Source organism: Neolamprologus brichardi, chromosome 9 (assembly GCF_056152115.1).
Source record: "Neolamprologus brichardi isolate AB-2024 chromosome 9, ASM5615211v1, whole genome shotgun sequence".
NCBI lineage: Eukaryota > Metazoa > Chordata > Actinopteri > Cichliformes > Cichlidae > Neolamprologus > Neolamprologus brichardi.
The window spans coordinates 35,978,131-35,996,002 of NC_142112.1; the positions used below are offsets into that span (position 1 = coordinate 35,978,131).

Here is a 17,872-nt window from a genome sequence, read left to right on the forward strand (position 1 = left end):
GATTTGAATCCTGGGTTGTACAAAATCCCAGAAAAAAAACTATGAACTAAGGTGTAGGTCTATTAGGTTAAGTTGTGGTGATCCTCGGGTTGGGGGATTTGTGTTCATACTGGAGCGCAAAATTAAATACTAATGGAAGATAGACAAGAAAAGTTCAAAGCCATCAGGTGCTCAGTTTAGAAAAAGAGAAAAGAAGAGGAGAAGAAACGAGCAAAAGATACAGGTAAGCAGATGTGTCATTGGATAATGGCAGGTCATGTATCCTGAAATATTCAGAATACTAATTAGTAATTTGTATCCCCAAATACCTCAGACCATTCACGGACCTTCAAAATTGTTTAAATATACTATGAGGGCAGTGTCCTGACATAGGCATTGCCTCCGATATATCCCAATTAACACGATACCCTGAAAGCGATGTAAAACTTTCTATACATTGTAATAGGGATGGAATAGACTTCCCAGGCTGCGTCATAAGTAACAACATATCATCTGCATTTTGTAGATGTTTATGTTGATTTTACCCATCGAAATCCCAAATATGTTCACGTTATTTCTTCGTTTTTGTGCGAAAGGCTCTATAGCAATTACAAACAGCCTGGGGCAAAGGGGACAGCCTTGTCTTGTGGATCTCTGTAAATAGAAGAGATGAGATATAAATCCGTTTGTCAATACGCGTGCTGAAGGCGAATCATATAATGTTTTTATCCACCTAAGGCTTTAGAAGCATCCAGCGATAAGGCAACTGTAGGATACATAATTTTGTAAATTGACCAGCCGCCTAATATTATCTGAACCATACCAGTTCAGAACAAAACCAGATTGCTCTGCATGTATCTTTGTATGCAAAGATATGGGACGGTAGCCGCTTGGGTCTAGAGGATCTTTCACAGTTTTAGGGATAAAGGTTATAAGTCCAGAGTGCATTAACTGAGGTAATGAACCCACTTTAAATGCCTCATTATAAACATCAAACAGCATGGGGACTCAACATATCCTCCAATGCTCTATAGAAATCCAACGGTAACCCGTCTAATCCTAGAGCCTTATTAAGCGACATACTGTTAATTGCGCGGGTAATCTCCTCGACTGTAATTGGAGCCTCAGTAATCTGCTGATCAGTAATAGAAAGCAGTGGCAGATTTAGATAAGTAAAGAATGCTTCAAATTCCTGTTCATCTAAACTACCTTGTGTAGAGTAAAGATTGTTGTAAAAGGCCCTGAATCCATCATTTATCTGTCTGGTAGAAGTTGAAATAACCCCTTTCGATTGTCGTATGCCTGGGATGTGGTTCATACTGTCTTTTTAAGACCATATGCTAATAAATGGCTCAGCTTTTCTCCCATTTCCCAATATGCTTGATTTATACGAAATAAAGAATATTTTGTCTTTTTGTTATACAGGCCATTCAACCTATATTTTTTACATTATCAATTTTATTCAATATAACTCCGTCTTTTGTATGAGAATGTACTGCCTCAAGAGCCGTTAACTCTGCCTCCGGGTCTTTAATTAAGGCCACATTTAAATGCCACCTGCAGCTTCGAGGCGTCTGCAAAATATTTCAAAGAAATAGGAAAAATGCATGTTCAGAAACATGTTCAGAGATTACTATATTACCAATACTTGAATTTACAGAATTATTCGCTAAGGCTTCCGATATAAGAAAGTAGTCAATTCCAGTATAAACATTATGAGGAGGAGAGTAGAAAGAATACTCACATTTCCTTTCTTTTTTTTTTTTTGCCCCGTCTCTGTCCTGCCAGGCCCTCATTGGCCTTTCACGGCCAAAAAGGGAGCCCAGATTAATTGCAGTACCCTATGATTTGTCAGGGCATGTGTCCAATTAGGGATGAGAAGGAGGGTGAGGAGTCTGGGACAATTCAACAAAAAGTACAGTAAAAGCATGCAATAAAACCATAAGAACAAAACACTGTACATTATTAAAAGATGAAAAATGATAAAACACAGCAACCCGTGCAAGAATGATTAAAAACATAAAGTTACACCCATCTATTCCATCCTGTGACCTGAGGCTACTTCATGAAAGAAAAAATCTAAAGATAAAACACTTGCAGTATTAAATACAAAAACAACTACTGTTCCTTTATTCACACGCTTGATTCAGAAGTATTTTCACACCAGATATCTTTCCTGACTGAACCTAAAAGCAGTATTAAAAAGAAAACTGCATCATAGATGATTTAGAAAGACTGCTTTAGAAGTTAGTCACAGCTGAAGCTTCCTGCTATCAAATGGCTGCTGGCAAAGATGCATGTTGTGCTGCGGTTTGTGTTTCTGTGGAGCTGAAATGTATCAAGTGCCTTAGAAGCACAGAGATACTTGTTTAAATGTTTAATGCAAGTAAACCCACAACGTCTTATAATAGCACTGACATGACAGGATACTGTGTCTATCCTTTCTACTTCAACATTTAGTAACTGAAACTATTTTGTAATTAAAACCTTACCCACCAGGGGGCAGCGTTGTAGCAGAAAGTTTTACTTTGGTTGCCAACCCTGCAATAATAAGAAAAGCAGCACATGTTCTGTACTGATTACATAAGCATTATATGCTCTCGAACACACCTTTAAGGTTAACTCTACCCAGGGGTGCCATGAGGAATTTGAGGGCCCATAGAAAAAAATATCACTTTGGAGCATGTAAAACTTTCTGTACACTTTGCATCCAGATAAAATCAGGGCACTCAAAAAGAACCTTTGAACAAAAGTTTAGAATTCTTGGAACTGAGTTTAATACACAGAATCATATGAACAGCAAGAAAATACATACAGAGTATAGCGAGACATTTACATGGCAGAAAGCAAAGCAAACCCTGTGGTGAAATGCATTTAAGCACAAACAGCAGAGACCCACAACATGACAGACACGAAAAATAGCAACCTGGGGAATATCAACCTCCTCCTGCCGTTGGGTACCCTTTCATCCTTTGTTCTCTCATGGTCGATATGAAGTTTTTACCTCACAAGTAAAGTTTCAAATTCAAAAATGTCCTATAAACCCAATTATCAATGTGATATGCTCATCAATATTTCCCATCAGTTGTTAATGATACTTGTACTTAGATTACACTTATGTTCCATAACTGTCTTTTTTCCCGCTAACTTTATGGCACTATTTCATAACTTTCTGAGTGCCAGTCCGAGAATCCGTTATTTTTAATTCTGTCCCTTTGTCAGTTTTATGGCCAAAGTGAGTCTGCAAAACGGCATTTGACAGTTAATCATTTTGACCATTTTTTAAGTGTGTGTGCCAGAAGTAGACTACTATCTATGATAAGAAAGTGGTTTTCTCGCTTTCTGGCAGCTGAGGCGAGAAAAACAATCCCAGGTGCATCCCCCGCAGGCCAGGTTTGTTTACCAAATAGGCTTTGGAAACACTGGACACAACATGAGGCAATAAAGATGAGCAGAGAGAAAGAGAAAGTTGAATTAGTTCCATGTTTGCACTTATCATCGTTGGCCATAGCACAATCAAAGGTTACTCATTGATCCCAATTATCTCATGTTATTGATCAACATGTGTTCATACAACAAGTCGTGCAAACACCATTAATATAATTGTAGATAATATTTGACCTAAATATGTTGGTCTTGTGGTTTTAAACATGTAGGTTAGATGTAATGGTCACAGTGATTCCATTACATAAACACTTCTGTGTGTGTGTGTATATGATTACATAGTATATCTGTGAGTATGTCCTGTCCAGTATATACATGTTATAAAAAAAAACCCTAAAAGTTCATACCATTTCTTCCCGCTGTAAATAACACTGTTTTATTCAGGAAAAAAACAAACATTGCGCATATTTTTTTTTTAATCATCACTCTGTTTTTACGTGGCCTATCATTTTAAAAACTGGTATAAAGTTTGAGTACACACTTTCAACCTAAGTTGAAATAGAGACTCTGGGTCGCTGCACCTTTGTTGTTGCATCTTAAACTGGGCATGTGATTTTGACACGCCGGCGCGTCCGTCGACCCCTGGGGGTTAAAATGTAACTACTGGAAAATTTTCATTTACAGTTGCCTCATCAGATCTTTACAGGAGATTTCACCTGAACTCTGTGGAGCCTGATCTCAAGAGTTTAAAGTCTGACACTGAAACCAGAGGATCTTTCTGTCTCTTCAGATTCACTGTGATTCCAGCCCTGAGTGATCACGCTGATGTTTGCACAGAGCAGACAATGAAGTGAATGTTTTGGCACATTGGTAACAGTGAAACAGTTTATTAGTAACGTGGGATCGTTTGTGTTTGGAGTATGAACTGAGATTCCTGAAGCTCTTGTCACACTGGTCACAGCTGTAGTTTCCTTCCATGTGTGTACGTTCATGAAGTTTACGATGACCTGATCGTGAGAAGCTTTTGTCACAGTGTCTGCACTTGTACGGTTTCTCTCCTGTGTGGACTCGTTTATGTGTTTTAAGGTGACTTGCAGTGGTGAAGGATGACCCACACTGATCACAGACGTGCTTTTTCACCCCACTGTGAATCAGTTCATGTTTTTTTAAGTCACGTAATGTGGTGAAGCTTCTCCCACATTCTTTGCAGTATTTCAGTTTGTCTCCAGTGTGTCTACGTTGATGTTTTTTTAGGGAGACTTGCCAATTGAAAGTCCTTCCACAGAGGTCACAACGAAACTCTTTCCCACCACCACAGCGATGACAGGGTTGAGAACTGGATCCATCTGTGTCACTCTGCTTCTAAACAAAGACACAAAGACAGTGTAAGTCAGTCCTTCAACATTTTTATCCTGAACGTCGCCTGAAATAAAGAGCATCTCTGCAGACGTCCAATTACATTTTACTGTTTCAGTTAACACACTCAGTTTACTGGGCTGCAATAACTACAATACTACCACCATAATACTACAGTAATACTTATTTCATGTTACAATAACATCTGACTTACTACCATGCAAATATTTGAAGGGTACCAACACAGTACTAAATTACTAATGTAACACTCCAATAATACTAATTTAAAACTGCATTAATAACACTGTAACTGTGCAGTTAAAACATTCAGCTGACCAAGACAAGAAAAACTACTACCCCCATGACACTGCAATTATAATACTAAATGAGTATTTTAACACTAATGTCTGAAAGTACTAAAGTTATAAGGAAGCAATGATACTACTGCTAAAATACTACAATACCATTACGTAACAATACAACTTTGTAAACCATTTATGCAGAAATAATATCACTGCCTGAACATTACATAACAGAATCAAATCAGTGTTCAGCACTTTTAGTTTTTTATGATCGTGTAAACAAAAATCATAACTGAAATAAAAATCTGAATAATCACTCAGAGCTGCTTTTTCATGCAGTAGAATTGCTAACATGCTAACACAGTTTAATGAGCAGAGTTGTTACAAACAGTCAGGCTAAAATGACAAGATAACAATATAAATACATACCTCACAGTGACTGCACTTGTAGAGTCTCTTTCTGTTGTGGATCTGTTGGTGTAGTTTCAGGTAATGTGGAGTTTTAAAAGCCTTCTCACACAGGTCACATTTACAAGGTCTCTCCTCAGTGTGGGTAAACATGTGGCGTTGTAACTGTGCGTCTTTAGCAAAGTGTTTGCCACACTGTTCACAGCAGTACACATCTTCTCTGGTGTGAATGCGTAGATGTGCATTTCGGCTTCCACTCTGGCTGAAATTCTTTCCACAGATGTCACAGCTGTATGCCTTAACTCCAGAGTGGGTAACTAGATGCCTCTGTAAGCCGTTACTGCGATTAAAAGCTCTGCCACACTGATCACAGCTGTACGCTTTAACTCCACTGTGGATGAGTTGGTGTGTTTTTAGGGAAGCCACGGAGGAAAAAGACTTTCCACACAAGTCACAACTGAACGGTCTCTCTCCAGTGTGGATGACCTGATGACGTTTTAGGAATGCCTTAAAAGTAAAACCCATCCCACACTCGTCACAGGTGTGTTTTTTCTCTCTCTTTCTTCTGTGAGGTTTGTCGGCCTCCTGAGAGCGCTGACTTCTCGCTCCATGTTGGTCCTGCAGTGACAGAGATACAAACAGAGGCAGTGAGTGAAATGCAGTCGTGGAACAAACTCAACCTTCAAACTCCCTCCATTAACACTAGTTTTAAACCTGAAGGTGGAGTGTGGCACCAAACACCTTAAAGGTCTCTTATCCCCACCTAGTGGCAGTTCTAACACACTACATCCAACCTGGTGTTAAAAAAATAATAATGACTGTTCAAACACTCTAAGGCTATGTTCACACTGCAAGTCTAAATGCTCAATTCCGATGTTTTGATCTTATGGTACACGGCCCTCAAATGGGCCGACATGCGCAAAAGAAGTCGTCACACACAACATGCTCAGTTTAGACCCAGACCAGTATTGTTTGACTGATGGCCCTTAATGTAAAGACTTGTTTTGGACTTTACGCTTCCCAATTTTGCTTTAAGTCATAAAGTTATTTTGTTATTTACATATGGCCTATTAATTATCCTTATTGAAGCCTCTCTCTAAAACAGCAAAGGATAGTTGCTGTCAGAATCTGCAGATTACACAGTACAAATAAAATGTTCACGTTGTCTTCCCAACAGTTTCACTAACATCTACACTAGATGGCCAGGAAGCATTCGCGATGTCTTCTCAGGCGCTTCTCTGGCGTTGAGAATCGGCGTCTGTCTTGTGTCAGTGACGTAAAAGATGGATTTAATGCAGCATGACCGTTCAAACAGCAGTCGCTTTCTACAACATCAGATATGTATCGGATTCAGTACCACATACGAAAGTGACCCAGATTGGACTTAAAAATATAGGATTTGTGCCGTTCACACTGTCATACCATGATCGGATATGGGTCGCATAGGGCCAAAAAAGTCAGATTTGATGCGCTTTTGCCTGCAGTGTGAACATAGCCTCATGTCCATCTCTCCTGCTTGTACACAAATATTAATGCCAGCATACTAACACACTCAGAATAGTAATAAATGTTTACCAGCTCTATACTTATTTTTATATTTCCTCTTTTCTATAATAAATATGTATAATTTTCTAATTTATTCCATTATAATAGAGAGTTTGCAGCTGCAAGATTCCGACTGTGCTTCCTTTGCAAAAGTTAAAACCGATCAATCTCCGTTTGTCTCCTTTTGTTCACGGGAATAAGTCTCTGAGTCAGCAAGAGCTGCTAGCGAAAACCTAACAATTGTGAGCTGTGACTCCTTTCCCCACGCTGACAAAGCTGCAAAACACTTAGCCGTGTCTCTAATAAAACCTCTGTAACTTTGCTCTGCTTTACTTCAGCAGCATCAGGTAATGTTCATATGGTTTTCTTTCGTTTTTGATCTACTGCAGAATATTTTTATAAAATCCCAGGCCAGGAAAATCACCTTCATGTTTCTCTGTGTTTTATCCTCACTTACTTTGACACAAAGGCATCTGTTGTGATGCTTACACCTTTGATAAAGTCTCACAAGTGTCAGGTTTGTTTTTATAGATATAAAAAAATGGAAATGTACTGATGCATGATCTGAATTATAATATTTCCGACTGTCTGAGGCAAAATTTCCCAAATACGAATTGAATCAAATCTAGAAATCAGTGACAATACCCAGTCCTATTCATTACTCACCAGTGTTGGGCAAGTTACTTTGAAAAAGTAATTCAATTATAGTTACTAGTTACTACTTCAAAAAAGTAACTGAGTTAGCAACTGAGTTACAATATTCTAAAAGTAATTAATTACTTGAAAAGTAACTATTGCGTTACTTAAAAAACAAACAAAAAAACGTTTAACCCTCTGGGGTCCAGGGTATAATTGGCCATTTTTACCTACTTTTACATTTTACCTTTAAAAACTATTTACTTTGCCTCGTTTGGTATCATTCTTTTCAGCACAAGCTCACGTGTCTGAATTTACAGTTATGTTTTCATTTTTACATACTGTATTAACACAATTGGTCTAAAATCAGACAAAAAACATAAAATCAGAGTAGAAAAAGTGATTTTTTTACTGTAACAACCACAAACATGTTTAATGAATCATATTTCACAACTTTAAATGCAAATATAAATCATCAATTTTAAAATCATATGCAAAAGTTTTACAAACAACAAAGCTATTTGCATCCATTTACTTTTTACCCTTTTTTAAAAATAACCATTTCAAACCATTTACAGAACAATCAGCTGTTCTGCATTCAATAAGATGCCAGACAAATTATTTGTGTCACTCCAAATATTTCTGTCCACTATAAAGGAGAACACCACAGCCTGATACCTGCAGGTCTGACAGCAGGTGTATCGCTCCTGTTTCTACCCGGAGACAGCAGTCGCCTCATGGTTCTGACACACAACACAAAACTATCCACAACACTACACACTAACTACACAAGACAACACATTAACTACACACTCCAAACACGCTAAAGTCACAAATCTCTCACATCTCAAAACTTGCTCTCTCTCTTTTCCTGCTCTCTCTCTCTCTCTCTCTGCTCTCTCTCTCTCTCTCTTTTTCTGCTCTCTCTCTCTCTCTCTCTCTCTTTCTGCTCTCTCTCTCTCTCTCTTTTTCAGCTCTCTCTCTCTCTTTTTCTGCTCTCTCTCTCTCTCTCTCTCTTTTTTTCTGCTCTCTCTCTCTCTCTCTCAAAACATTTTTTTCTCTCTCATAAACAGAGAGTGCTCGCTGCGCTGTCCTTAGACAGTAAACGTGACGAAACTATTGAGGAAAAAACGCCGCGTATATATTGTTTATCATGACTCTGGTTTTACGTGGCCTATCAACACAATTTAAAAACTGGTATATATCACCTTGTTTCTTTGTCTTTAAGTGGTCATGTGATTGGCTTACCACGACTACTTTATTCTTCCTCAGTCAAACACTAAGCACTCATGCGATTGTTACTTGTAATGCCGTTATTCCCATCACTGTTCCTCAAAGCATTTCAACACAGTCCTCTTTGGTGACATCTGCTGGCCAAAAATATGAAGAACAGCTTGAATCTACAAATTATAATGAAGAGCTCCATTATAATTACTCACTCACAGAGCTCAGCTGACAATAATGATAATAATAATAATAATAATGTACTTCCACAGCATGTGTTTTATCCTGTCTTCCCTGTTTCACCCCAGCCGGTCAGAACAGATGAAAATGTGATATTTTCCTCACCTTCTGTGTTGAGCTCATTGTTTCCTCTGTAGTGACTCAGCTGAGTCCAGATGGCTGAAAATGTTCCTCTGCTGCTCCGTCAGACTCTTCTCCTCCTGCTGATCAGCTGGGACACAAAACAGATCTTTGTTAGGCTCCACACTGCACTGAAGAGTCAAAGTGTCTCATATGTTCATCTGACAACACAAAGTACAAATTTCACTCTGATTGCTTGTAGAAATCTTGTGAGACGTGTTGTGCTGCAAAGTGAGGAAACTCTCTCACTCACTTATACTTCAGGAGGAACTTTGTGACATTGGCTCTAATATTCTAAGCAGCCCTTTACTATAACAGGGCCAGAAAGTCCTATTTGAAGGTTTGGGAGAAGGACCATGTTAAAGGTGGATTGGGGTTTATACACTTTGTTATGATACAGGTAAGGCTGTAAGAGCCTGAGAAGGTGTCCTGAATGAACCTCTAAAACCAGTTTTCAGCTAACGACTCTGCTTCAGTCTGGAAAACAGCAACTACAAGTTTAAAGACTCCATCAACAATTCACACCCAGCAACGGCCTGAACAGCTCCTCCTGTGGTTTCCACAAACAGGGACAGACCTGTTAACCCCCCACCCCACACTTTCCACACCTTCAGCCCCCCAGTCCCACCACCATAGGGCTGGGCCATACCGTTCATGGTAGTACCGGTATAATGTTGGGCAACGATAAGGAAGTGAAATATCACGATAGAATATGGGTAAAACGCGCATGCGCAGTGCCTATGTTTCCATACTCACATGGCGGCGACGCAGAATGAGAAGAGCGAAAGTGGATCGTTACATGAAACGGATGAACTAGAACTGGTTTGTAAAAATGCTGCAACTTCAGTGGTGTGGAACTGGTTTAGCTTTCGTCCGTCAGATACACAACAAAGCACTATTTTTGGTAGAGCATGCTAGCGGGCCGTCGTTATTACCGTGTTTTTTGGAAAATATGGCACACTTAAAATCAATCCGTTTATTTTCTGAAAATTGACAGTGCCCCTTATAATCCCGTGTGCCTTATGTATGAATTCTGGTTGTGTTTACTGACAAAACAATCAGTAAACAATTTTATGCACACAGCGCTCGAAAATCTGTAAAATGTTTCAGTATGATTTTGCTAAAATACGAAGCCGCACCGCTTGATGGATTGTCGGAGCATTACGACTATCGTAGGCAGTAATGATGTGCGGATCGATCCTGAAATATCGATTCCTCCGATACCAATCATTTATGTTCTAGAATCGATTCTCACATTAAAATATCGATATTTTAGTAATTTAGAGTAAATTTGTAGTTTATCATTAACAGGAACACAGTGGAAAGAAACTATAACATTCGGATTGTCTACATTCAAAGGAACTACTTCCTCTTCCGCCTTTCATAGTCATGTGCGAAATACGGCTGTATAAATGTCTCGCAGCCCCTTGGCGTGCACACTCACAACAATGGCTGAGCGTAATTGAAGTCATGTGCGGACATATTTTACCTCCACAAACAGCTGAGACGTGGTTTGCGATACATGTGGCAAAAAAGTGCTCCAAGAGTGTGGTGTTGTGGCCATACTAGGGAGACATTCAAAAGGGCTGTTGGGGAGGGGATAAATAAATTTTACAGGGTTTATTTATCGGATAAAATACGTTAATTCAGAGGCTGCTTCCACCTGAGGACCAGGCCTTCGCGGTCTAAAGAAAGCCGGGTAGTACGTCACGAGCTCCCTCGGTGGAGGGAAACTGCCGTCTGCTCCTTGCTATCTAAAGTATAACCGGGCACTGACGTAAAATCTCGACCGTCTCACACTTCTCTTTAATCAGTTTTCTGTTTGACGTTTATTCAGCTGTGTGAAAACCCCGGAGGAACCCTCCCGAGGGATTAATAAAGTTAAATTTAATCTAATCTAATCTAATAACTTTAATCTCAGCCAAACCGATTTACTCACGAACAAATAAAACACTGAAAAAGCCAAACAATAACATTTTTAAGTTATCAATGTGACTTATATATCATGTTTAACCCGAGTAGCGAAAGACCGCGGGGGTTTGAAGACGATGTGTCGGTAGGCTCAGATATTTGAAGTTTACACAGCTACATTCTTACCTGAAAATATGTTTAAAATTTTTTTGCGACCCAGAAAGAGAAATAAGACTAATATTAAAACTAAGTAGCTTTTTAATTGTTGGAAACTGGAATTGGCTGGGCCGCGCTATGAATTCTACAATATGGTTTTTCAATTTTGTTGTCCGGGTGGAAAATCGGGAGAAATTCGGGAGAATGGTGATTTTCGGGAGGGGCACTGAAATTTATTCTCCCGGAAAAATCGGGAGTCTTGGCATGTATGGTTGTGGCAACATCACTAACCTTGTCAAACACCTCAGAGTAAATTATATCACAGAATATGACGAGCATATGTTGAGGCGAACTGAAGAGGAGGAGAGGGACAGGTGCTGCTAGGGCGAGACAGACGTCTCTCACGAGTCCTTTAGTGCTGCAGGCAGGCAAGGTGTTCAAATAGCCACAGTTTTTTTTATTTCTATATGATGAACTCTGCATTATTAAGTGATAAGAACAAGAAATCTGATGTCCTGTAATCATTATGATGCTATAATTTGAGATACAATAAATAAAATAAGTTTTTGTACAAAGTATCGGTATCGGATCAGTATCGTCAATACCACCCTGAATATTACTTGGTATCGGATCGGAAAGAAAATCAGTGGTACCGCACATCACTAGTAGGCAGGAGCCTCGCGGAGTGATACGTACTGTGCTTCAACATGATATTACCGTATTGTGTGTGTATTACCTCCTTAAGTTTTGTGGATGTTATACATCAGCGGTCCCCAACCTTTTTTGCACCACGGACCGGTTTATGCCCGACAATATTTTCACGGACCGGCCTTTAAGGTGTCGTGGATAAATACAACAAAATAAAACTAGTACCGGTACTGAAAAAAAGAAGATTTATTCATAACACAAGAAAAGACCCAGGAAAACCGAGTTAACGATAAAAACGATAACAAAATAACGCTGAAAACCGATAAAAACCCTAAAAATCATACATTTCACACCTGAGCCTCAACTCTCGCGGCCCGGTACCAAACGACTCACGGACCGGTACCGGTCCGAGGCCCGGGGGTTATACATGGTTATGCTGAGGATATGTCGGCCAGTTTCCATTGGAAATGCCTTTTTGTTAAACTGTCAGCAAGGAATTTGCATTTGCACTGTTACATTTTTATATAACTTTAATGCACATAAAAAACAGCTGCTTGTTTAAGTGAAAATACATTGATGGGTTTTTTTTGCACTAATAAAGTTGTGGAGTTGTAAAGTATTTTGTCTCGTGTCAATTATATCGTCAGTTATATCGTTATTGCAAATTTTCAAATGTATATCGTGATGAATATTTTTGGTCATATCACCCTGCTCTACTCCACCATGTAAACAGACTCTTTAACATACAGACCCCAACAAAGCAGCTGAACCAGACTCAGTGTCTCCATCATAAACCATACAGTGGATCACAATATGAAGCAGTTTAAGACGACTGTTGCTGTGAACTTTCACTATAGAAAGAAAACTGAACAGAACATCTGAATTCACTCGATGCTAAACATTCATTTCATAGAATGAAGAATTGTAATTATACTCAGATCTACCTGTGCTTTAATGATGGGGCCTTTGAACTCACACACTCAAAAGTTTTAACCAGCTTTCCTTCCTGACTTTGACTGCAGCTGTGTTTGACACAGGAAGACATTATTACACTCTTCAAACTCTCCTGCACATTAACCACCACAATATATTTTTATTCTCTGTGCTTTCAAATATGAACACTGTTTACTTTCATCTGTTTCATTAGTTTTTGTTAACATCTTCCTGTGCATCACTTTACAGCAGCCACACTCATTAAAATGACACCTTGTAGGAGTTCACTTGCCTCTGTCAGTGCGCCCCAGGGTAGCTGTGGCTACAATGTAGCTTGCCATCACCAGTGTATGAATGGGTGGATGACTGGATGTGTAAAGCGCTTTGGGGTCCTTAGGGACTAGTTAAGCACTATACAAATACAGGCCATTTCACTTCCTCTCATGTGTTCATCCACAGCAGCTGGACAATAAAGTTTATTGTGACCCTGATACTGCAGCAGATCGCTCTCATCCATTTCCTGTTATCACTTCAAATAGAAATGAGGCTGTAGAGGTTTGGTGCATGCAGAAAAACAGCTGCAGGGACAATGAAAAGACTTTTCTGCTCCAACTTCTCCCAGCATGCTGAGCTAATGATTAGTTGGTGTTTTTCTCCAAACACTCTCTCACTCTTCTCTCAACGTGTTCACAATAAACTGTGAACAGACACCGAGGAGAGCAGCAGAAGACCTCATTCAGGAGCTAAACTCAACATGAACTGAACTCACAGTAAAGTTAGCTCGGTGCTTACCTTTAGATGAGCCCACAAACCGAGAGAAACTCCGTGATGAAGCTGGAACTCTTTCCAAACACAGGAAACAGATCAGGGAGCAGAGACCCACGTGGTTCACGCTGATCTCAGCTACGATCCAGGAGACAAGGGTGGGCAGATCGATGCAGATATCGATCCAAACGTTGGTATTACTCTACTTTCTTTGAATGAAAAAGCAGCTCTGTGCAAACACCTCCTCTCGTTGAGCGTCCTCACTTTGCTCCGCCCCCTTCTTCTTCTTCTTCTTCTTCTTCTTCTTCTTCTGTACATCGTTTATTGTATTTGTGATTGTCAAACAACAAAATGGTGCATTTCCGCCACCAACTGGTGTGGAGTGTGAACTGGAACGTCGACCCTCAAATCCTCCCAAACAATTTATTCTCTTTTAAAAACTGGAATAAGGCCTGATAGCTTTCACTTCTTGAGTCATTTTGCAGTAAATCAATAAGATCCAGTTTCATTTTTATGTTACTGAGGTTTTGGATCAGTTACCTTCTCACAGTGTAATGTAACATGTTCTATAGTTTCCTCTTTTTTGAATGATTTGAATGGAGGTTATAATCCACCATCACTGAACTGAAATGAATCTCTAAGTAGGAAGTCATCAGTTCAGTTTTTGATCAATTTGAGTGTATTTTACTGTGCTTGCTGAGTTTGATTTGATGAGGTTTTCTTAGTGGTTATATTAATGTCATTAAATAGTTTTTGATTTTTTATTAATGCATGTATGTATTTCCTTTTATATATAGCACTAATTTACAATGGGAGTTTCCAAGGTGTGTTATTGCAGGGTAAATGTTATTTAGAGATTTGTAAACATATTCTAATAATATCTTTTAACAGGAGTGACTGATTTTAAAAATGGGATTCTTTATGTCTGTGTAATATTTCATTAATCTCTTTTACTCTGTTATTTCTCTCCATACACAACCTCGATTTTGTTTTTCCCCTATAACACACAGTTATACATCAAATATTATAAATCTTACTTTGATAAATATTTAGATCTTCACACATTTCAGGGTCCAAGTGTGGGTTGTGTCACGGATTCAAATATTGGGGATGGATACAGGAGGAAAAACCAAAATAACAACACTGGTCCGGCCGGGTCAAGTCAAACGATGATTTAATGATTACACGTGTGGGAGATGGACACCATACAGCAGACAGCATCAGATCTCAAAATGGTGGAGCCTTGATCAAACTCTTATAGCCTCTAGTGGCCCCCACCTAATCATAAAGCCTAAACATTCACATTCTTTCTCTCACACAGCGCCTAAGCTACGAACTTGGCTCCCTGTTTATCTGCTCCTGCTGAGATGGGGCAGTATGCTCTGTTCTCTTCCAATCAGACAAATAAGGCGATGACTTTCTGCAAACAGTATTTCTTATAACTCAGCAGTATAATGCATCATAAACCAATATCATTAATTCACGATAAATCAGCAGACTAATGTAATACAAATCAGTTTAACAAATGTAATAGTTATCACCTTCTTCTAATTCAGGAGCATAATGCAAACTAAAACTACATAATAATTCACAATCTTTAATTAGGGGTCTAACATGGCATAAAATAATATTATAATCCAACAGTTGACTGAAGTGTTTGTTTTTATCCCCACAACATCCTAAACATTTACTGTTATGCATAAACAGAAACAAAAAAATCTAAAAATGATATATGCATTATTGTCTTCAGCCTCTAGGGGGCATTTTTGTTCAGGAAGTACATTCTCCTCTGATAAGCAGCTAAAAGCACTTCTCTAACCAAAGGCTGTAAATAGACACCATAAAAGTTTAGAAACAATACATAGAAAACTGTATATCTGTTTTGAACAGATTCACAGAAGCCACAGTGATGTTAAACATACACCACTGACAGAAAACATTACAGGTGAGTTTCAAAAACTAAAAAACTAATACAGGGTTAAAGTTTATGAAGCTGATGAAAGATTTCATTGCCTTTTAAAATATTAGTACTATTTAAAATACAAAACCTGAGAAACACAGAGGAAAGGCTGCTGAACACAGATGCACAGCAGGTGAGGAGGAGCTTGATGGAAATTAGCAAATAATGCTTGAACACAAACACAAAAGTTCAAGAACAGAGAGCACACAGTCAACACTAAACTCGAGTCTTTACAGTGAGAAAACTCCCACTTTGGAACTAAAAGAACAAAAATGCTTGATTCATTATAATTTCCTTTATTTCCTTTATATTTAAAAATATAAAGGATATAATAAAGGCTTATTGTATTATTTTACTGTATTATTTTATTTATCAAAAAATATAGAAAAGACCAATGAGACCATCACATAAACCGATGATGATCTTTATGTATTCTGCCAGTTCGTCATTTACCATGTTGGTAACTGGTGCTTATGTTTCACGTTCCCTCTGTGCTTTACCTTGTTACCTAAACTTTCTTGTGCTGCAGTTTCTGGATTAATCTTGGCTCAAACTAGTGATGGCCAAATGAAGTTTTCTGAAGCACTGAAGCTTGTATTGAAAAACGGTTCATTACTCGAAGCTTTTCAACACAGTCCTCTCTGGTGACATCTTGTGGCCACAAATATGAAGAGCAGCTTGAATCCACAAAATAAAACCAACTACTTCTTTATGATTGCCCACACTACAGAGTGGAATTTTGTCTGACATTGGGCCATCGCTGTGTTTCTTTGAACGTGTATTTTTTGGTGTTTATTTGTTTAATAAATAATTTTGACCAGTAAACTTTCGTTGTTTAAACATGCACCATGTGTCTTTGAGAGTGCAGTACCTGAAACACACACAGACAAGGTTCAAGACAAGAACTTTAATAAGCCAAGGCCGACACAAATTTGTTGTATCTACGTTCAAATACATTAATCATAAATGTAACAAATAAAGTGTTTTTATGTATCCATCTATACAAAGCTGGATGTTATATTTTAAATCTGCATATTTCTTTTTAGAAACCTATCAGCAAAAAACTTAAGTATGTAATGCAAGGATGTAATCACTTTCAAGAGTGAGAAAGCATAAAGTTTGACTTTAAGTGTAATTAGGATTATTTATAATAAATATGAATTAATTAGTGCAATTTCTTTAACCATAGAGAATAACTAAATCCTTCAGGACAATGTCACATCAGTGCACTGAACTCACTATGTTATCCATCTAACATGTTTTCACTGTATTTTCCCCCTCATGAATGAATTTATGCTGCACTAATCTGAATGTTTGGAGGCAAATCAAACGCATTTTACTCGCAGTGCTCAAGCTATAGATACTGGGTTGATTAGGTCAGTATTGGATTACGGGTGTATAGTATATAATTCTGCTGCCAGAACAAGTCTTTGTAAGTTGAATAGTATCCAATATCAAGCGTTAAGACTTTGCTCAGTTGCATTTTAAAACAACAGCTGCAGCAGCAGTACAGGTTGAAATGGGGAAATGCCATTTCAAATAAGAAGAGAGAAACTGATATTGAATTACTAGGCAAGTTTACAAGGACATGGTCACGATCATCTGACAAAACCTGTTTTCCAACCATGCTGGGAAAAAGAGAAAACGCAATTGAAGAGCTTTGGGTGGACAGTGGGACAGAAAACAGCTGAACTTAATCTGGACAAGATAAACATATGTCAAACAGTACCGTTGCCTACAATACCACCATGGATGCTCCCTGATGCAGTAGTAGATTTCACATTGTTAAACAAAAAGACCAAGGAGAAGGGTGTTATCTTAAATTCACATACAGTGCAGGAATATATTAATCAGTATTATAGTTATGTCAAAATCTACACAGATGCATCAAAGAATACAGCCAACCAAAGTGGGACAGCATTTATAGTTCCTGAATTTAATATTAAGGCGGGGAAAAGGATCAATGACGATCATCATGATGATATATGGGAATATAACAGTAAATACTAAATATTAAACATTATTGTGCAGCACGTAATATCGACAGCGCACAGTGTGCTTTGAGGTAGGAGCCAAAAAGGGTGTAGTTTGTGTGTGTGAGCACCCGTGTGTACACCTGTGAGCATGAGCGCGCTTGTATTTAAAAGGTTCCTTCATCTGCTAGAGGGTGTGGGGGGCCACAGCCCCGTCCTCCAGGGCATCAAGCAGGTATGGAGGAGATCAAATCTCCAGACATTCAGAGGCCCCCAGAACACAAGAGACCAAGGAAGACCAACAGAGGGGCAACCGAGCCACTATCCCAGAA

The 17,872-nt window shown here is 38.7% G+C and overlaps 1 protein-coding gene across 1 annotated transcript; it reads right to left on the reverse strand.

Moving 5' to 3' along the window:
* Positions 1 to 3,684: 3,684 nt before the first annotated feature.
* Positions 3,685 to 5,995, reverse strand: LOC148101571 (uncharacterized). The gene is made up of 2 exons (XM_087846468.1): positions 5,451 to 5,995; positions 3,685 to 4,725 (listed from the first exon to the last, which is right to left on the reverse strand). Exons 1-2 carry the CDS (start codon positions 5,952 to 5,954, stop codon positions 4,156 to 4,158), a joined length of 1,074 nt encoding a protein of 357 aa, XP_087702594.1. The 5' UTR covers positions 5,955 to 5,995; the 3' UTR covers positions 3,685 to 4,155.
* Positions 5,996 to 17,872: the final 11,877 nt, after the last annotated feature.

Excerpts from the sequence above, each read along its gene's own strand:
- LOC148101571 (XM_087846468.1), bottom strand. The coding sequence starts at position 5,954 with ATGGGTTTTACTTTTAAGGCATTCCTAAAACGTCATCAGGTCATCCAC. Across the intron at positions 4,726-5,450 it reads ACAAGTGCAGTCACTGTGAG|AAGCAGAGTGACACAGATGG; the intron begins GTATGTATTTAT and ends GTCTTTGTTTAG.